Source organism: Bufo bufo, chromosome 9 (assembly GCF_905171765.1).
Source record: "Bufo bufo chromosome 9, aBufBuf1.1, whole genome shotgun sequence".
Taxonomy (NCBI): Eukaryota; Metazoa; Chordata; class Amphibia; order Anura; family Bufonidae; genus Bufo; species Bufo bufo.
Genome location: NC_053397.1, coordinates 26,140,071 through 26,162,475, shown reverse-complemented (window position 1 = coordinate 26,162,475; position 22,405 = coordinate 26,140,071). Strand labels below are relative to the sequence as shown.

The 22,405-nt window shown below is 45.2% G+C and overlaps 1 protein-coding gene across 1 annotated transcript in view; it reads left to right on the top strand.

Annotated features, from left to right (window-relative positions):
• SLC25A26 (solute carrier family 25 member 26) overlaps nt 1-22,405 on the top strand; it is a 132,442-nt gene that overhangs the window by 28,049 nt on the left and 81,988 nt on the right. Inside the window, exons 4-5 of the mRNA XM_040407607.1 lie at nt 2,950-3,054; nt 3,832-3,879. Coding sequence (XP_040263541.1) covers nt 2,950-3,054; nt 3,832-3,879 — 153 coding nt within the window. The remainder of the gene's footprint in view (nt 1-2,949; nt 3,055-3,831; nt 3,880-22,405) is intronic.

Sequence of the window (22,405 nt, the reverse complement as noted above, 5' to 3'; positions counted from 1 at the left end):
CCGTCTTGACCTTCCCTTCTACAGTGCTGCCCGTAATTATTCATACCCCTGGCAAATTTTGACTTAAAGTTACTTTTATTCAACCAGCAAGTTTGCTGAAATGTAAATAAAAGCTGAGAATTTTTTTTTTTCCCCCACAATAATGCCTCTTGTACATCGTCTTATTATCTTTTGGGAGACACCTATGTCATTTCCCGTCAAAAAAATTGACTTGCTGGTTGAATAAAAGTAACTTAGTCAAAATTTGCCAGGGGTATGACTAATTATGGGCAGCACTGTAGGTGCCAGAATGGAAAGCTGCTCTTTCGGACCAGTGCATTTCATGGACAGCCATTTCAATCCCTGTTTGTTGGTGGTCCACGCAGTGTCTTCAGGTTTTGTAGGAAGGACCTCAAGTCACCTCTGCTGTGACACGAGCAAAGATAATATGTTTTGACGACTGCATGATGTTTGTTGATCCGCCCTGTACAGAACGCAGGCTATGTATTCATTCCATGTGTTTGCTGAGCAAGAAATGATTGGAATGACTACTGTACCGCTCACATTTAATTAGCGGCCTTCTTAACACATAGCCAGCCATGCAGAGCGTTCCACTGAATTCAGTCTGCGATGTAATTTTTGAGCCCTTTCTGGTTCTTCTGGGTCAAAAGGTCTCTTTTTTTTTTTATTATCCTGGTGTTATCGAACTGGAGAGATTTGTCATTATCTGCTCCGCCACGTGATGGACACAAAGGTCCACGGCTTGCAGACTAAGGACAGACGTGCTGCTTTATTTGGCTGAGGACTTGGGCAGGAGAACTTGCTATTGGGACACACAATTTTGCCAGTAATGCCAAATTTTTACCTGTAAAACTGCAGGGTTGTAAATGACCACACGTTCTGCAGGTAAAACGGACCCATCGTGGGCCAAGTGAAAAGCCACCTGAAGGATGGGGGATATGTAAGGAAACGTTTTGTATTCTTGGGCAGCCTACATATAGCTAGTCTTTCGATGTGCTGCCTGCATAAACATTAGTGTATGTAGCAGTAGTTTATAGAGCAGCCATATGGCGGTGTGTCTGACAGTAATAGGCATCTCTGCCATCCTAATACTATAGGGCAGTGCTTCACGTTCATACACAATGGGGGACATTTAATAAGCATTTTGTGCCAGAATTGTGATGTAAGACACGCCAAAAAGAATGACGTTTTGATTTGCGCCAAAATTATCAACCGTTTTATCCCAGAATTTTCACCATAAAAATGGCATAATTTCAAAAATGAGTTGTAAATGTCAGTCAGCTGGGTTATCAAATTGCCGCATATTACTCCTCGTTTAAAATCGTCTCTTCGGCAGAAATGGCTCAAAGGGGAAAATCAATAATGGCGTAACTTGCACTAAAAAAAACAAATCAAAGTGGTGATTTCTTTCACCTTATATATCTCTAAAATACTTTTAAAATGTGACTTTTTAAAAAATATAAACTTGATTATCCACCTATTTTTCTCGAGTTGCGACATTTTAATGCCAATAGCACAAAAATATGACTTTTTTTTAAACTGAAATGCGCCATTTCAGCCAACCCTGCCAGACCGCACTTGCGACTTTTGGAACATATTTGCGACTTTTGAAGCATATTTTGGGACATTTCCACTGGTAAATTGCGACTTTTGTCTCAGACTTGGAATGTTTTTGTTGAATGTCACGTTACCGACAGAACCCTGCAGTTTAGCTCATATTAGATAAAAATAAATGCTCGTGTTTTAATACCCGTCACTTCTTCCCACGACGAGTTGGTTTTACTTTTCATAAATGCAACTTTTTGTCAAAAAGTATCATCTTTCTGCCATAAATGCGACTTTTTACACAAAACACCACCACTTAAGCCGGCTTTGTTGTCCACAATAATTTGAGCCATTTGTGCCGATAAGAGGATGATAATTGAGGCGTAATGTGCGCCAATTTGATAGCCCCGCCCACTTTGACATTTATAACTCGTTTCTGGCGTGATGCATTCTTTATGGTGAAAATTCTGGAGAAAACGGTTGATATAGTTGGTGCAAATCAAAACGCCAATCTTTTTGGTGCATTTTACGCCATAATTCTGGCGCAACATGCTTAGTAAATGTCCCCCAACTTATTTCGGACAATTAAGCCGGCTTATGTGGTGCTGTTTTGTGTAAAATGCCCCCGCATTTATGAAAAGTAAAAAAAGAAAAAAGAGTAAAAACCAAAAGTAAAATCAAATCGTCGTGGGCACAAGTGACAACACGAAGCATTTATTGTTCTGAACAGCAGGGTTTTGGCAGTAATTTAACATTTAACAAAACAATAACAAAAAAGTCCGCAGTCTAAAAGTCGCAATTTACCAGTGGAAACGTCGCAAATATGTTTCAAAAGTTGTAAGTACGGTCTGGCTGAAATGGCGCATTTTAGTTTTAAAAAAGTTGCATTTTAGTGCTATTGGCGTTAAAATGTCGTGAATGGAGAGAAATGGGTGGATAATCAAGTTTGTTTTAAAAAGTCACATTTTAAGGGCTCATGCACACAACTTATTTTCTTTCTGTGTCCATTCTGTGTTTTTTTTTTGCGAACCATTCACTTCAATGGGTCCACAATAAAACGGAAGTTACTCCGTGTGCATTCTGTTTCCATTCGTCCGTATTTCCATTCTGCAAAAAAATTGAGCATGTCCTATTATTGTCCGCATTACGGACAAGGATAGGGCTGTTCTATGAAGGGCCAGCTGTTCCGTTCTGCAAAATACGGAATGCACACGGATGTCATCTGTATTTTTTGCGGATCCGTTTTTTGCAGACCTCAAAATACATACGGTCGTGTGCATGAGCCCTAAAAGTGGTCTGCACCTAGTATTTTTTTGGCGCAGATTGTGCCATCGTGTCTTCAGTTCAGCCTCCTGCACGTTGATCCGCCCGGTGTTACATTTCTATTCTGTACTCTGTCTCCAGGTCGCTTGCCTTATCCGTGTGCCTTCTGAGGTCATTAAGCAAAGGGCACAGGTGTCTCCGTCCTCGACTACTTATCAGATGTTCGCCAAAACCCTGCGCCAGGAGGTAAGAGGTCAAGAGACCCGAGCAGCGACCCCCCCCCATGAGGAGTCTCGCTGCGTTTTCATCTAACTTCCCGGCATACAATGTGATCTCCTTGTATGAACCCCGGTAAATCCAAATACTGTCAAAATGGTTGAGTCAACACATAAAAAGCTCTAAAATAATAAAGTCAGATCTGAGGTAAAATTCTGTTTGAGCGTCTCTGGATGGACTCGCCAACTCTGGGATCCCTTTGAAGTCTCCGACAAGAACATTTACTTTGTATCGGACCTTAAAAGGGATGATCTCAGTATATGTCTAGTTTTTACCGGACAGACCTCTATATGTTTGGGGCGACTTATGCCGTGGTCTGCAGTCTGTACTCGCCAGTGGTACGGAGCGGGCAGCTCCCAGTATATGGCTGTCGGGGCATGCTAGGAGTTGTAGTCTCTCTTCCTGAGAGTTAGAGGTTGCTGACCACTATTGTAGTTGCAGTCTTTTTTTTTTTTTTTCATGAGGCCGGAGAACTGCAGGAAAAAACAACCAATATATAAAAAATAAAATCACAAACCTAAATCTAAAAAAAATTGAAATAAAAAATATAATCATACAATTGGCATCTGTCACTTTTAGTAAAGAAGCAGTTGTAGTAAATGTTCATGGAACTAGTTGCATATAGAAGACAGCATTGTGATAACTTGATACTGACCTCATCGTCTGAGAGGGTCTACTTTCTACATAGAAACACGTGACTTCTCCTGGTTTATGACTCTAACCTAAATGGCGCTATTGGTGTTACAGGGAATCCGAGGCCTTTATCGAGGATATAAAAGCACAGTCCTGAGAGAGGTAAGGCCCAGATTACCATTTCTTTTCATGTTTGTTGTAAGGCAAAACAATAAAAATTAACAAAAATAAATAAAATAAAAATGACCACAAAATTCCTGCTTTTTGATAGTCCAGAAATTCTGAAAGTAAAGTGGTATTTTTTGTGATAATCTAGTACCTGCTTAAAGGGCATCTGTCAGCAGGTTTGTCCCTATGACACTGGCTGACCTGTTACATGTGCGCTTGGCAGCTGAAGACATCTGTGTTGGTCCCATGTTCATATGTGTCCGCATTGCTGAGAAAAGTAATGTTTTAATATATGCAAATGAGCCTGTAGGAGCAACGGGGGCGTTGCCGTTACACCTAGAGGCTCTGCTCTCTCTGCAACTGCCACGGCCTCTGCTCTTTGATTGACCGGGCCAGGCAGTGAAAACGTCATCTCGCCTGGACCTGTCAATCAAAGTGCAGAGGGTGTGGCAATTGCAGAGAGAGCAGATCCTCGAGGTGTAATGGTAACGCCCCCGTTGCTCCTAGAGGCTCATTTGCATATATTAAAACATCATTTTTCTCAGCAATGCGGGCACATAGGAACATGGGACCAACACAGATGCCTTCAGCTGCCAAGAGCAACAAGTAACAGGTCAGCCAGTGTCATAGGGACAAATCTGCTGACAGATGGCCTTCAATGCATATTAAATTGGATCCATTTCTTTTCATTTCAATTTAAAGTGGTTTTCCAAACAGGACCACCCATTTTTTTTATGTCCAGCTGCTTACACCCCAGGTGATCAGCTGATGTTTCTATATGGGAACGGGTTGTCGGATAAATCAAGGGGACATTTGTATGTACGCTGGTGTTCCCTGGTCAGTGGTTCGACGATAGACGGTGCCAGCAACTGAAGAATAGTCGCGTCCTCCTCATTAGCCAGTGGGAATCCAGTCATTTGGAGTAATGTTTCTCTGGGGAGCTGAAATCCAGATTTCAGCTCCCCCCCCCCCCTTCCCAATGATGTAATGTCTGTGAATGGGATATTGGGGTAAATTGCAGTGAGATCGGCAGGGGTCCGACTTCCAGCACCGCAGCCAATCAGCTGTTTGAAGAGCCCCGTGGCCTCCTCGCGGTTTACCAAAGGCAGCGCCGTACATTGTAGAGTGGCTGTGCTCGGCATTGCAGCCCAGGTTCATTCATTTGAATAGGACTAAGGCTACTTTCACACTAGCGTTTTCTATTCTGCTATTGAGATCCGTCCATCATAGGATCTCAATAGCGGAAGAAAACGCTTCAGTTTTGTCCCCCTTCATTGTCAATGGGGACAAAACTGAACTGAACGAAACGCTTCAAGCAGCTTTTTTCTGTCCGCGATGTGGTGCGGAGCAAGACAGATCCGTCCTGACACGCAATGTAAGTCAATGGGGACGGATCCGTTTTCTCTGACACAACAGAAAATAGATCCATCCCCCATTGACTTTCAATGGTGTTCATGACAGATCCGTCATGGCTATAGAAGACATAATACAACCGGATCCGTTCAGGACGGATGCATACGGTTGTATTAGGCCTCTTTCACACGTGCGTGTGCGCCCCGTTGCCGTATTGCGGACCGCATTTGCGGATTCGCAATACACGGGTGCCATTCCCTGGGCATTCCGCATCACGGATGCGGACCCATTCACTTCAATGGGTCCGCAAATCCGGAGGTACGGAACGGAACCTTACGGGAGCACTATGGAGTGCTTCCGTGGGGTTTCGCCCCGTACTTCCATTCCGCAAAAAGATAGGACATGTTCTATCTTTTTGCGGAACGGCCGGATTGCGGACCCATTCAAGTGAATGGGTCCGCGATACGCTGCGGCTGCCCCACGGCCTGTGCTCGTGCATTGCAGCCCGCATTTCGCGGCCCGCAGCATAACCACAGGGCCGCACACGCCGGTGTTAGAGGCTTTATTGTAACAGAAGCGTTTTTGCAGATCCGCAAAAAACGCTAATGTGAAAGTAGCCTAAGCTGCACGTAGGCCATATGGCTAATGAATGTGACATCACTGTCCTATTGAGACCGCAGGGCTCACCTTGGTGCTGATCTTCAGGGGTGTCGGGAGTCGTACCCCCGCCGATCAGATATGATGACCTATCCTGAGGAGAAGTCATCAATATTCTATTCCTGGACAACCCCGTTAAACCATTTTTGGGGGTTTAAACCTTTTTCTTTGTAATTCTTCTCCTTTTTTGCTTCCGGCATTCGCTTTTCGTTAGGAGCCCCATGAAAATAAGCCGATAATGTGTCCTACTTATGAGACCCCAGCAGACAGCTGTAATCTGTTATCAAGTTCACTATTTCCCTACAGAGGAAATCACGCATTAGATGGCGTCCATAACAATGAATGAGCCGTCTATGTGCCGCACAGACATCCCGGGTCCTCCAGTCCAGGAGACGCTCTTTGTAGCCACTCTACCACTCTGAGTTATAGATGAGGGTCCTCAGTTGGGTAACGGTGCATATAAAAATGAGTTTTCTAACCCTGAAAACCCGGTTAAGAGACTTTCCAGGCGCAGTCCACGGTATCTGTCGTTACAGTATCCCTTGCATAACAAAGAGATCCATTTATCTGAAATATAAGCCACACAATAACTTCTTCCTGTACTTATTTTACGCTCCACTAAACCCATGTAATTTCTTCACATTTCATCAAGATGCGGATTGAATACAAAGCCCAACAAGTCGCCGTGATTTATCCGAGGCCGCGCGAATACATGAATACATTTCCATTCTTGGCAAAGCTGATTTTTGCATAAGGAACAAATGGGCGAAGCCCGCAACTCCCTGCCCAACTACCTCCGCCCTCTTAAAATCCATTCTGACACATGTCAGCGTAGTAATTAATTTCCACCGGCTGATGGAAAGGAGCAGTAGGTGACCTTTCTGAGGTGTTTGCGAGGCTCAAAATGGCAGCACTTTGTAAGGGATTTAATTGGGGTCTTCCGCTTTGTGTGTATTCATAAAAGAACCTTCAAAAGTGATTCCGCATGAAATATTTGTTAATTTGCAGCAAGCCGTCGATGGAATGAGAACAATTATTGTTGTGGTGGAGCGGGCCCTTTTTCCATCTCAGAAATAAATAATGTGTAATTTGCTTGTTTAGTAGGTAGCATGCAATTTGTAATGGAGCGCTTTCAAGCTGGTTTGATTGTGGACTTGATTTTAACCACTTTTTGACTGGAGTATATATGGCTACATAACGGTGACTGTTCACCTACTGCATTGATTTCTGAGTTTTTAGCTGAGTTTTAGACCTACCACATTATTGGACACTGTAAGAAGGTACAAGGAATCATCGTGGATGATAGGTATGTGTCACCGAGGTTCCTGGCAGTTGCTGTTTGACACCTTGCTATCTAGTATGGCTGTAAATAGCTGATCCTGGACGGCTCTTACTGGGAGTAGTCAAAGTGCTGGGTGGGTGACTACTCCTCACGTTCCAGACCGGGTTTTAAAGAGGACCTTTCACCCATTATGACAATGTGAACTAAGTATACATACATGGAGAGCGGTGCCCGGGGATCTCACTGCACTTACTACACTGCACAAAAAAATAAAGGGAACACTTAAACAACACAATGTAACTCCAAGTCAATCACACTTCTGTGAAATCAAACTGTCCACTTAGGAAGCAACACTGAGTGACAATCAATTTCACATGCTGTTGTGCAAATGGGATAGACAACAGGTGGAAATTATAGGCAATTAGCAAGACACCCCCAATAAAGAAGTGGTTCTGCAGGTGGTGATCACAGACCACTTCTCAGTTCCTATGCTTCCTGGCTGATGTTTTGGTCACTTTTGAATGCTGGCGGTGCTTTCACTCTAGTGGTAGCATGAGACGGAGTCTACAACCCACACAAGTGGCTCAGGTAGTGCAGCTTATCCAGGATGGCACATCAATGCGAGCTGTGGTAAGATGGTTTGCTGTGTCTGTCAGCGTAGTGTCCAGAGCATGGAGGCGCTACCAGGAGACAGGCCAGTACATCAGGAGACGTGGAGGAGGCCGTAGGAGGGCAACAACCCAGCAGCAGGACCGCTACCTCCGCCTTTGTGCAAGGAGGAACAGGAGGAGCACTGCCAGAGCCCTGCAAAATGACCTCCAGCAGGCCACAAATGTGCATGTGTCTGCTCAAACGGTCAGAAACAGACTCCATGAGGGTGATATGAGGGCCCGACGTCCACAGGTGGGGGTTGTGCTTACAGCCCAACACCGTGCAGGACGTTTGGCATTTGCCAGAGAACACCAAGATTGGCAAATTCGCCACTGGCGCCCTGTGCTCTTCACAGATGAAAGCAGGTTCACACTGAGCACATGTGACAGACGTGACAGAGTCTGGAGATGCCGTGGAGAACATTCTGCTGCCTGCAACATCCTCCAGCAGGACCGGTTTGGCATTGGGTCAGTAATGGTGTGGGGTGGCATTTCTTTGGAGGGCCGCACAGCCCTCCATGTGCTCGCCAGAGGTAGCCTGACTGCCATTAGGTACCGAGATGAGATCCTCAGACCCCTTGTGAGACCATATGCTGGTGCAGTTGGCCCTGGGTTCCTCCTAATGCAAGACAATGCTAGACCTCATGTGGCTGGAGTGTGTCAGCAGTTCCTGCAAGACGAAGGCATTGATGCTATGGACTAGCCCGCCCGTTCCCCAGACCTAAATCCAATTGAGCACATCTGGGACATCATGTCTCGCTCTATCCACCAACGTCACGTTGCACCACAGACTGTCCAGGAGTTGGCAGATGCTTCAGTCCAGGTCTGGGAGGAGATCCCTCAGGAGACCGTCCGTCACCTCATCAGGAGCATGCACAGGCGTTGTAGGGAGGTCATACAGGCACGTGGAGCCACACACACTACTGAGCCTCATTTTGACTTGTTTTAAGGACATTACATCAAAGTTGGATCAGCCTGTAGTGTGTTTTTCCACTTTAATTTTGAGTGTGACTCCAAATCCAGACCTCCATGGGTTGAAAAATTTGATTTCCATTTTTAATTTTTGTGTGATTTTGTTGTCAGCACATTCAACTATGTAAAGAACAAAGTATTTCAGAAGAATATTTAATTAATTCAGATGTAGGATGTGTTATTTTTGTGTTCCCTTTATTTTTTTGAGCAGTGTATTATCCCCGGGCGCCGCTCCGTTCTCCCGCTATGCCCTCCGGTATCTTCGTTCACAAAGTTATGGTAGGCGGAGTCTGCCCTTGTTCTGCTGTAGCGCTGGCCAATCGCATTGCAGAGCTCACAGCCTGGGAGAAAAGAACCTCCCAGGCTGTGAGCTCTACGCTGCGATTGGCCAGCGCTACAGCAGAACAAGGGCTGACTCCGCCTACCATAACTTAGTGACTGAAATCTCCGCCTACCATAACTTAGTGAACGAAGATACCGGAGGGCATAGCGGGAGAACGGAGCGGCGCCCAGGGAGAATAGTAAGTGCAGTGAGATCCCCGGGGCGCCGCTCTACATGTCTGTATACTTAGTTCACATTGTCATAATGGGTGAAAGGTCCTCTTTAAGAGGCCTATAAAAAACAGCCAGCAGTGTCAGGTAGTGGTAATGATCTCTCTCTGACATTGGAGCTCTGGCAATCTTTGTGGGATCTGAGCCTTCTTGCCAGGCTGGAGGCCTGAATCCGGGAGGACTGCTCTGTCCTGTGCTATGCCGACCAGGTGTGGATTAACACCCAGGATAAAAGGTGACTGTTTTTGCTTTTGGAACTGTCTGGGTGTGAACAAACACCAATACTGCAATTGAACTGTCATACTGTGTACTTGCAACAAGTGTGAATAAACACTGAAGTTTTTGAGTTATAAACTGGTCTTTGCCTCTATACTGCATCCGCTTGTCCTGACTACCAGAGCGAGTCCTCACAGACACCAAACACATTTTTTTGCAAGAAAAAAGTGTCCTTATAGTTCACAGTAATGGGAGCCCCGCAGCCCGATCACTTCTTCAATGATCATGCTCCTAAAGCGCTCGCTTTCTGCTCCTTTTCCTCTCGTCACACCGGTCTCCTCTCTTCCATCCGGCATCTCAGCATACCACCCCGCTGCTCGACTCCTTCCTTTTTTTTTTCTGCAGCTGCCAACATGGATAAGCCACCTTGACCAAGGCTCATCTTCCCTTCTCCTCTGGACCTAAACAGTCCTAAATGATAAGTTCTCTTTCTGGTCTTTCCTTTCTTCTACTCTCTGATCATACTGATCCGGGCAAGGGAGAACTGTGCAGCTATCAACAGCTGCACAGTTCTCTCAAGGATCAGGCAGAGTGCTTTAGGAGCATGAACATTGAAGAATGGGTCCGGGGCTGCTGGGCTCCTTTTACTGCAGACTATAAGGACATTTTTTTCTTGCTATAAAAGTGTTTGTTGTCCAATAATATGGTAGACCTAAAACTCAGCACTGAACAATGTATTAATGATGTTTTTTTCTGATACAGAGCTCAAAATCCCCTACATACACAGAGCTAAAGTATAAAATTCTGAATATACAGAATGATGAATTGATAAAACAAGATGCAGGGAGCTCCCCCTGCTGGCGCCTGTAGGCAGCAAGAGTTTTATCAGGCTATACAGAGTATTGCAGCTCTGAACCAATGGTCAGACGGGACATGGTTTAGACTACCCCAGGCGCCCTGTAGGCACTGTAGTCCTCCCCTAGTGTAACAGCAAACCTTGAAGTAAATAAATAGCAGGATATCTCATCTATTATCACAGGACCCACCATTCACAATAGGTGATACACCAGCTTGTCGTCTCCCTCCTGACCTCTGTACAGATCACGCCAGGAAAACTCTCCCATAGAAGTCAATGAGTCCCATCTAGTCTATTGCGTCTATGGCCTATGGTGGCTGCTGTAAAACATATCTCTGTTAACAAAAGCTTGGGAAAGATGGCTGCCCCAATAATCCTATTCCAAAATTCTGCAATCAAAAAAAAAAATGAACGAAAAAAATAAATAAAATTCAGTGAACACATTCCCTATAAAGGGGTTGTGCCAAATTTTAAAGTTATCCCCTATCCTGTTTATAGGGGGTAACTAACTGATCTCTGCGGGGTTCAACCACTGGAACCTCCATCGAGAACGGGGGTCCTGTTCCCCCATCCTGACGGAGTGGTATCCCACACGTGCGTCCTGCCGCTACGTTCATTGTTTAAGGGCGAAATAGAGTGCTGTACTGAAGGTACGGATGGAGCGGCACAGTGCATGTGCAGCCTCTCCCACTCCATCAGGACTGAGAAACGGACCCCCATTCTCGGGATCGGTAGACGTTCCCAACGGTTGAGCCCTCAGCAATCAGTTAGTTGCCTTCAAAACTTGGCATAACCCCTTTTAAGGATATATCTATCTCTGAGCAAGTCTACAGGGGTGTGCAGAATCAGACTACACGGAATGTTTGTAGTCTGTAACCGTGGCGACGCCTATTTCTGTCTAGACGCCGTATACACAAAACAGTATGACATTTTTTTTTAAATCAAATCTATTTGTCAGGTTGCTCCATTTCCTTCCTTTTAGATATTGGAGAAAAAAATCGGCTGCACGTAGACCTTGACTTAATTTTCCTGAAACTTTATTTTTTTTTTTCCAATGCGCTTCTGTTATTTGTAGCTTTTTCTTTTTTATTAATCGTCTCCTGTTCGAGCGTTTCTTCTGCCTCCCCATTAAAATGCAACACAAGCCACGTAGGTTTCCTAAGAGGGGAAAGCAATGATTAGCTCGGCGTGTGCTAGGCTCTGTGCATCTTCTCAGTCGGTCCAATTATTGAATCCGATCGGAGAAACATCTGTCGGGGGAGCGTCCGTTCTTGGCTCCGTGAGAAAGTCAGCAGAGTTTGGAATGTTTCCATTAAGCAAATGTTGTAAGTTTTAAGCAGATGTCTTAAATGGACACTATTATTAATAGGAAATTTTACACGAGAAGAAACCAAGCTCCTTGTCTAATCGGAGTCTTGATGTAACCGGTGGGTTGAATGCGCTGGACCGGACTGTACCTTTATGTAAAAGGCGGACAGATAATCTTTCCTCCAGAACAAAGAGGGGAATAAAAAATAAAAAAAGAAGAGATTTTATTAGCTCAGACCTCAAAAAGCCACCTGTCTGTTTTCCCTCAGTAAAACATAGGTTTTTTTTTTTGTCCTCGTGCAGCTTATTTCATAGAACGGATTAAGCCTCTAATGCAGGCTCGGATGACAGGCAATGGGAAAGCAAATGTTACATTTTCCAACCATACTTCAGCTTCTGCTGACCCTGTGCTGGATGGAAAAATAGAAGCTTACCAATTCCCGGCAGTGCTTCTTGCCAGCCCTGCACCTCACATGGATCCAGAGATCTCCCCATTCATTGCTGTAGTGGCTCTGCTAGATTCTCTTCAGCGGGAGTGGCCTTTCTGCTGCAACTCTCCCCCTGTTAAGGCTCCTTTCACACGGGCGCAATGCGGGAGGTGAGCGCATTGCACCCGCACTGAATCCGGACCCATTCGCTTCTATGGGGCTGTGCACATGAGCAGTGATTTTCACGCATCACTTGTGCGTTGCGTGAAAATCGCAGCAGGCTCTATATTGTGCGTTTTTCACGCAACGCAGGCCCCATAGAAGTGAATGGGGCTGCGTGAAAATCGCGAGCAAGTGCGGATGCGGTGCGATTTTCACGCACAGTTGCTAGGTGTCGATCAGGATGGGGACCCGATCTTTATTATTTTCCCTTATAACATGGTTATAAGGGAAAATAATAGCATTCTTCATACAGAATGCTTAGTAAAATAGTGATGGAGGGGTTAAAAAAAAATAAAAAAAAATAATTTAACTCGCCTTAATCCACTTGTTCACGCAGCCCGGCTTCTCTTCTTTCTTCTTCTTTGAGGAAGAGGACCTGTGGTGACATCACTGCGCTCATCACATGGTCTAGCACATGATCCATCACCGTGGTGATGGACCATGTGATGAGAGCAGTGACGTCACCACAGATCATCAAAGAAGAAGAAAGAAGAGAAGCCGGGCTGCGCGAACAAGTGGATTAAGGTGAGTTAAAATTATTATTTTTTTTTTAACCCCTTCATCCTTATTTTACTAAGCATTCTGTGTGAAGAATGCTATTATTTTCCCTTATAACCATGTTATAAGGGAAAATAATAAAATCTACACAACACCTAACCCAATCCCGAACTTCTGTGAAGAAGTCTGGATACCAAACGTGCCGATTTTTTTCTCACGCGCGTGCAAAACGCATTAAAACACTTTGCACTCGCGGGGAAAAATCGCACATTTTCCCGCAACGCACCCGCATCGGTTTCCGCACGTCACCCGCAACGCCCGTGTGAACCCAGCCTAACTGCCACAGCCTTTAGCAGAACATGTAGCTGGGGGCAGTTGAAGATATAAACTGAGCGTGTTCGACCAGCTCAGTGAGATGGACGAGAAATAAGGAAAAGAACAAACAGCAGGTGTCGCTATACAGACACATTTTATTGAATAAAGCTCGCTAGTGATACAAATTTTTTTATTTGCTTGCAATTACAAAAATATTCAGATCCAGCTGCTGGTTTGAAAAATGTAAAATATGTTTTTTGACACAACCCCTTTACAGGGCATCTATCCCATGTCCTATCCCATGTTCTACCTTTTTTTTACAGGGCCATAGAACGGACATATGGACAGCACACGGTGGGCTCTCCGCATCTTTTGCTGCACCATTGAAAGGAATGCGTTCGCATCCGACTCGCAAAAAATCGTGTGCATAAGGCCTAAAACTAAGACCGCTCAGTTTTGGGGATAATTTTGCAATGTTTCTGTTTTTCATAGGGAACACAGCTTATGGAGCATGATGGGAGTTGTCCGATGCCAGCGGACGGGGTGTGCAGGCTTTCCCACCCCTGGTTCATACATTGAGCGGGGGTGACAGCTGCGTTCTAGCTCACATCTGCACGCGGGCTGTATATCTCCGTGTATGCGGCTCCGTAGCATTCTTCTGCTGCGTCCGGACGCAGGTGTTTGCATTCTTGGCAGACGTGTGAGTGCAGATGAGGTTGTGGAGACAAGGAGGACATTGTCTGGTAGTCGGCGGTCTGCGAGATGTCACTTAAGCACACAGATGAGTCCCAAGTCAGGCTTCTGCAGCGATCACGTCTTCCCATGTAGTCTTATTGTAAAGTCCTTTAAAAGGGGTTGTCCCAAGCGCTCCCCAACTATTAGACGCTTATCCTGTGGATAGGAGATACATGTTTGCAATGGAGCAAATCCTTTAAAGAGGACCTCTCCCCTCTTCCGACATATCTCTTCAGCAACTACACTGCGTGCAGAATTATTAGGCAAATGAGTATTTTGACCACATCATCCTCTTTATGCATGTTGTCTTACTCCAAGCTGTATAGGCTCGAAAGCCTACTACCAATTAAGCATATTAGGTGATGTGCATCTCTGTAATGAGAAGGGGTGTGGTCTAATGACATCAACACCCTATATCAGGTGTGCATAATTATTAGGCAACTTCCTTTCCTTTGGCAAAATGGGTCAAAAGAAGGACTTGACAGGCTCAGAAAAGTCATAAATAGTGAGATATCTTGCAGAGGGATGCAGCACTCTTAAAATTGCAAAGCTTCTGAAGCGTGATCATCGAACAATCAAGCGTTTCATTCAAAATAGTCAACAGGGTCGCAAGAAGCGTGTGGAAAAACCAAGGCGCAAAATAACTGCCCATGAACTGAGAAAAGTCAAGCGTGCAGCTGCCAAGATGCCACTTGCCACCAGTTTGGCCATATTTCAGAGCTGCAACATCACTGGAGTGCCCAAAAGCACAAGGTGTGCAATACTCAGAGACATGGCCAAGGTAAGAAAGGCTGAAAGACGACCACCACTGAACAAGACACACAAGCTGAAACGTCAAGACTGGGCCAAGAAATATCTCAAGACTGATTTTTCTAAGGTTTTATGGACTGATGAAATGAGAGTGAGTCTTGATGGGCCAGATGGATGGGCCCGTGGCTGGATTGGTAAAGGGCAGAGAGCAAGGTGGAGGTGGAGTACTGGTTTGGGCTGGTTTGGGCTGGTATCATCAAAGATGAGCTTGTGGGGCCTTTTCGGGTTGAGGATGGAGTCAAGCTCAACTCCCAGTCCTACTGCCAGTTTCTGGAAGACACCTTCTTCAAGCAGTGGTACAGGAAGAAGTCTGCATCCTTCAAGAAAAACATGATTTTCATGCAGGACAATGCTCCATCACACGCGTCCAAGTACTCCACAGCGTGGCTGGCAAGAAAGGGTATAAAAGAAGAAAATCTAATGACATGGCCTCCTTGTTCACCTGATCTGAACCCCATTGAGAACCTGTGGTCCATCATCAAATGTGAGATTTACAAGGAGGGAAAACAGTACACCTCTCTGAACAGTGTCTGGGAGGCTGTGGTTGCTGCTGCACGCAATGTTGATGGTGAACAGATCAAAACACTGACAGAATCCATGGATGGCAGGCTTTTGAGTGTTATTGCAAAGAAAGGTGGCTATATTGGTCACTGATTTGTTTTTGTTTTGTTTTTGAATGTCAGAAATGTATATTTGTGAATGTTGAGATGTTATATTGGTTTCACTGGTAAAAATAAATAATTGAAATGGATATATATTTGTTTTTTGTTAAGTTGCCTAATAATTATGCACAGTAATAGTCACCTGCACACACAGATATCCCCCTAAAATAGCTAAAACTAAAAACAAACTAAAAACTACTTCCAAAAATATTCAGCTTTGATATTAATGAGTTCATTTGGGTTGTTGTTCAATAATAAAATTAATCCTCAAAAATACAACTTGCCTAATAATTCTGCACTCCCTGTACTTGCATTCTCCACGTAATAACCATTCTGGAGCATCTATTCATATGACGCTTATTGTGCCGTTCCTGTATTATTCCTGCTAGAAGCTTACAAATTGCCAGCAGTCTGCTAGGTGTTACCAGTATCGGGTGTGTCTGACCTTGTCCAATCAGTGCTGCTGGTGTCAGACTGTGCAGGGACTACCCCCCCGCCCCCAACTGGTAACACCCGTCTGGACCTTTACTACAAGGTGCTGACAATTTATTTGAACATAGAAATAACAGGGGAACGGTACAACATAGAGCCATAGATACTCCAGAATTGTTATTACGTGGGGAATGCAAATAGTTACTACAGCAGCCATGTCTGGAGAGGCAACAGATCCTCTTTCAGTTGTTCAGCAGTTTGCTCTGTGCCTGGGAAAGCTGGGTGACAGCCAGTATGGGTGTAGCAGGACATCCCGCAAGCTTTTCAAGCGCCCGGGTTGGCATTGATATGAGAAGTAGGATACACGAGGCAGGTAGATTTGACCATGCCCCAACATGCTTTTAGCCAGATGATGGGTAATACATGTCTATAAGGGCTATGTATGTTGGGAAAAAGCTTCAAGTAACGCTAGCTTCTAGCGCCCTCCCTTTCTTGCTCTTATATTTATCGGATCGTTAAGGAGAGGATTTAAAAAAAAAAGCAAAATAATGTATTTCAGCCTGCAATTCAGTTTGTGACCACTAGAGGACAGTAGTCGCCTGTGTATTCTGCACATTTGCAAGAATCTCAGTAATACTTTGCAAAAGCCTGAATCACCGAACTGTTGTACAGAGTGTATCGCCCCGTGTACAGGCAGAGGGTCCCGGGAGGACTGCTACTAATCGTGTAGGTAGGTGTAAGTGACATGTGCTGCCAGGTTACCACTGTGCACAATGTCCACTGGTAAAATGCTTGATCGTTTTATCCCTCAGAGTAGCAGGAAATAAAAGTTATGGCTATGTGACTACATTTCTGCATTAGAATTTCAATACATTTCATTAATCTGGTAAATCTGATAATCCACCATTCATTTCCTGCATAGACCCGCAATGCAAAGTGACCATTCAGAAGTGGAACCAGTTAGGGAAATCCCAGTGAATTTATGTGAGCGAGGGTTATTTTATGTCTATTTTGATGGCTGTCCAGTAATCCAGAAAATCTAATAATCCAGCGACTGTTAGGGGTCACCATTACACCATCACACATCATGGACAATCCTGTATATATTTATACTGGGGTTCTGCTGCGGATGTGTAGTTGATGTGAACTTCAGTCAATCTGGGTTTTTTTTTCTCTGTGAAACCTGCAGGGATAAGTAGCAAGCTACTGTTTTTTTATTTTTTAACATTTTTGCTTTGCATTTGAACGGGATTGCGGAAATCCTATTCACTTGCTTTGGTCACCCTTCATTAAAGGCTATGTACACCTTCGGGAGCAATTTTTATTTATATTTTTTGTGATTTGCATTTTACTCATTTTCGGCTAAAAATAATTTTTTTCAACTGGTCTTCATCCGTTCTGTTACAAAGGGTAAGCTGTTTGTCTAGTTGTGCGAATGGTACTTTCCCCTTGTGCCCCCTTATCTCTAAATTACAAAAAAAAAGTCATAAACACTTATTTAAGCCACTTTCTTATTAGTAAGGTTAGAATTGATCTATAATGAGTGCTTAGGAGGTCAGAGCCTGATGGAAACTGTAAAAATACAGTGCCTGCGACTAGAGAATCTCAAGGCTGTACAGAGAAAGGGGCTCACCATTTCTAAAAAAAATAAAAAATACTTGCCCCCAAAGGTATCCATAACCTTTAAGGCCTCTCACGCGAGCAATACGGATTGTGTCAGGATCTGTTCAGGAAAAACTAATGGTTTTGCACGTGAGTTCAATCAGTTTTTCTGCAATTGCGTGCAGTGTGTGCATTTTATAACCTAGTAACATAGTACATAAGGCCGAAAAAAGACATCTGCCTATCCAGTTCGGCCTGTTCTCCTGCAAGTTGATCCAGAGGAAGGCAAAAAAAAAACTGTGAGGTAGAAGCCAATTTTCCCCACTTAAGGGGGGAAAAAATTCCTTCCCGACTCCAATCAGGCATCAGACTAACTCCCTGGATCCACGACCCCTCTCTAGTAGCCATAGCCTGTAATATTATTACACTCCAGAAATACATCCAGGCCCCTCTTGAAATCTTTTATTGTACTGTATTTTATCGGTCTGGATTGTATCAGGATTGCCTGCATTTTTGACGGACGTGAAGAAAAACTGAAGAATAACAAAAAACGCATTGCACCCTGATGCCTTCATTTTTTTGCGCAAGCTCCATTTATTTCTATAGAGCCAGGGCTGTGTGAAAATCACACAATATAGAAGATGCTGCGATTATTATTATTATTATTTTTTCGAGGCTTATGTGCACAGACCCATCGACATGAATGGGTCAGGATTCAGTCCGGATGCTGTGCGTCCACTACACGCATCGCATCCGAACGGAAAACTCGCTCTTGGCACAAAATCTTTGTGAAATCTTGAATGTTTGAACGAGGCCTTAGTTTACGGTGTATTACATTTTCTTTTACTTTGAATATTTATAATATGTTTATATTATTTAACTCCAGTTCATAATATTTATACTATAAAATATTTCTACTTCTTAAAAGTTTAAAAACAAGTAATACAAATATGCAAATATCTAATTTGCTGATGAGGTTATATGAATATATCTCTCTCCCATCATGTCTCAGAGCACTCATTTAAAGTAATTTTCTCATCTGAGACAATGGGGGGATATCTCTAGGATATGTCCCCATTGTCTGATAGGTGGGGGTCCCAGTGGTCGGTCTATATCAAGAGCGGAGCGGTCCAAAATGGTGGCTGGAGGACTCCGGTCCGGCCACCACCAAGTGCCGTCCCCATAGAAGTGAATGAGAGCTCACCGTTAAAGAGGACCTTTCACCGATTCTTACCCTATGAACTAACTATACAGATAGGTAGAGCGGCACCCGGGGATCTCTCTGCACTTACTATTATCCCCGGGCGCCGCTCCGTTCTCCTGCTATGCCCTCCGGTATCTCCGTTCCCTAAGTTATGGTAGGCGGAGTCTGCCCTAGCGCTGGCCAATCACACTGCAGAGCTCACAGCCTGGGAGAAAATAACCTCCCAGGCTGTGAGCTCTGCGCTGCGATTGGCCAGCGCTAGGGCAGACTCCGCCTACCATAACTTAGTGAGCGGAGATACCGGAGGGCATAGCAGGAGAACGGAGCGGCGCCCGGGGATAATAGTAAGCGCAGAGAGATCCCCGGGCGCCGCTCTACATGTCTGTATAGTTAGTTCATAGGGTAAGAATCGGTGAAAGGTCCTCTTTAATGAACGGCCACCGCCCCCATATTCTTCTATGGGCCCGACGGAAATAGCGTTCTGCTATTTTCGGCATCCTCATAGAAATAAATGGAGGGCGGCTGCGTATGTGCGATGCGCCCTCCAGCACCTTTCTCCTAAACGGAACCCCGAAAGTGGTGGAGGGCACATCGCACATACTCAGCCGCCCTCCATTCATTTCTATGAGGATGCCGAAAATAGCAGAGCACTATTTCCGTCGGGCCCATAGAAGAATATGGGGGCGGTGGCCGTTCATGCACGGTGAGCTCCCATTCACTTCCATGGGGACAGCACTTGGTGGTGGCCGGACCGGAGTCCTCCAGCCACCATTTTGGACCGCTCCGCTCTTGATATAGACCAGGGGTCTGCAACCTTTAAGACATAAAGAGCCACTTGGACCCGTTTCCGAAAAGAAAAAAAAAACTGGGAGCCGCAAAACCATTGCAACATAAAACAAATCTAACACTGCATATATTGTTTCTTACCTTAATGCTATATACAGGATCGTGCAGTTAGCTGTCAATCTGAAGAAAAAAAGGACTTTTTCACTTAACAATGTAAAATATATTTTTGCACATTAATAGCTAATTAAAATATTTAATTTACCTGGTTAATGGGATTTTTGCTCCTGAACCTCAGTGCACAGTGTCTGCACATCAGGGCTGTAAGACGTCACCTTCATTTTTACACAGGCTTGCAAGCTGTCACCTGTGAGGCGTGATCGATGTTTGTTTTTAATATAGTTCATGTTGGAGAAGACCTGCTCACATACATATGTGGAGCCGAAGATCGACAGCACTCCAAATGCATACTTTTTCATGTTTATATAAGTGTTGGGGATGGCATTCCATGTTTCGAATACAAGTTTGTCCTGTTTGGGAAGGTTTTCAATATCAGTCCATTTATGATTCTGAGCCAGAATGGCCTTCTGACGGGCAACATCCTCAAGAGTAGCGGTCAAGCATTTGAACTTGGACACCCATAGATCTTTGTCGGCTATATCGGCCAATTCCATCTCAAGATCAGGTTGACTTACACCTGCAAATGCAGTCATATTCAATAGGGATGGATCGATCTCCAGGGGAGTGACAGGGAAGGATAATGTGGTTTTTTCCTCTCTGAACTCACAGAATCGTTTCCCAAATGAACCTTGCATTGCGGTGATTGCAGACTTGAAATATTCCAAATTGATTGTATCATGTCTGTCTGGTGGACACTTAGGCCTAATGCCCACGGCCATTTTCCACGTCCGTGTGCGGACCGTGGAAACCCGGCCTGGCCTTTCTGTGCCGGCCTGAGTGCACGGCGTCATGGAAACCCATGACGCCGTGCACTCAGGCTGGCACAGAAAGGCCAGGCCGGGTTTCCACAGTCCGCACACAGACTTGGAAAACGGCCGTGGGCATTAGGCCTTACAGGGGTGTGTTAGCTGTTTGTAATTAGTGACAAGACAGTCTGATGATCTGAATGCTGAAGTTAAAAAGAGCTGTCTGCATACCTGCAATGATAAGGAGGAAGGGGGGCAGGGGCCCCTGTGCCCTCCTTTACTTCAGGACAGCTCTTTTTAACTTCAGAATTCAGAGACCATTCATTATCAACATCAGTATCATGCCATCTCATAATTATATAGCTTTTTCCCTTATGATGGTACGTTTAAAATTTAGGTTTTAGGGGCAGCCAGCACACACTGTCAGACTCAGAACAGCAACAGGTCAGGCAGGCAGCTGTTCTGTTACAGCCCTGCAACAGGTACTCACTGTGGACAGGCAGTAGGCTGAGTGGGCAGTGGGGCACAGCCACAGTCTCAGAGTCCAGGCCAGGGGAGTCAGTGGAGACCACTCCAGAAGATGAGATGAGGCACAGAGGCAGGTCCAGGTGACAGGTCCAGGAGCATCATCAGGCCAGGCACCCAGGTCCAAGAAAAGAGGTCCATTCCAGTGGCACCACTCTCCACTCCAGTAGTCCCACCACAGCGCAGGCAGGCTGGGGCACACAGGCTGGCAGTGACTCGCAGCCGCTCCAGACTGATTTCGGGCAGTCAGTGTCAGTCTCTCAGAGCGGGAAACTGACTGGCACTGGCACCGGCGCCGCGGCGGGAGTCGGGACCACTCCCCCTCCTCCTCCCTAGATTCCAGTAATAGGCCGGCCCCATCCACCGCGCGGAGCGGCCTCTCTTATCTGCGACTGACAGATCCCTACGCCACTGGTGCCTGATGACGTCAGGCCGCCTGCGTGTGAGGCACTGGGCAGTGTTCTCCGGAGCCGCGGCAAAGGTGAAAAAGAGCCGCATGCGGCTCTGGAGCCGCGGGTTGCCGACCCCCGATATAGACCGACCTCTGGGACCCCCACCTATCAGACAATGGGGGCATATCCTAGCGATACACCCCCATTGTCTCAGATGGGACAACCCCTTTACAACTCACATTATTGGATATCAGAAGCATGATAGGCCAGGCATGAGGATATAGGGGCCAAGTCCCTTCTACTGGTTTCATGCCCAGTGGTGCCCCCAGCCACCCATCCTGCCATCTTAATTAACTCATCCATAGGAGTCCATTTCCCATTTTTGGCTCTGAGGTCTTCTCTGTCCCCAGATCATGTGATCGGATCAATGTGACACTTCTTGTGACAACATGACATCCCGATTGCCAATCACATGAGTTGCAAGCGCTGCATTTCTCCTGTCTTTCAACCAGGGCACGGAGTCAAAATGTCCTGAGGGTGAGTTATTGAAATAATGTCCAAACAAAGATTTGCACTTTAAGGGTTTGGGCTATCCCTTTAAGGATTAAAGGGGACACGTGCAATAATAAGATGTGATTAGGAAATTAGAATTTGTACAATTGGTAATATATCGGTGTGGAGTTAACAATGGCGGGCCTGTGCAGGAAAACGGTAGAAACATGTTATCTCGGGGAGCGTCTCCACCGTCGTGTACTGTTAGCTTCAGGCCATCTAATAATACAACTGTATTCATCTCATTCCATGTGTCTGGTCACAGTGAATCTGAAAAGCCAGAAAATACTCCACCATGTCATTGTCTGGAGGGCAGTTTCTTAATTAAAGTGTCATCTGGATGTGGATAAAGGTGCCTGATGTGTAATTAATCTTACATGACTGGGAATTCCCCCCCCCCCCCCCCCCCTGAAATTTTGCCTTAAAAATGTTAAAGGGGTTATATGAGATAGGAGAAAAAGCTGTGGTTTATGTTCCCTCTAGTAACAGCGCCACCCTTGGCTGCATCTGGCATTGCAGCTCGGCCCTATTTTCTAGGGCTCGGTTGTCCTTTTGCAGGAATTCACATTTCCTCACGTGATCATTGAC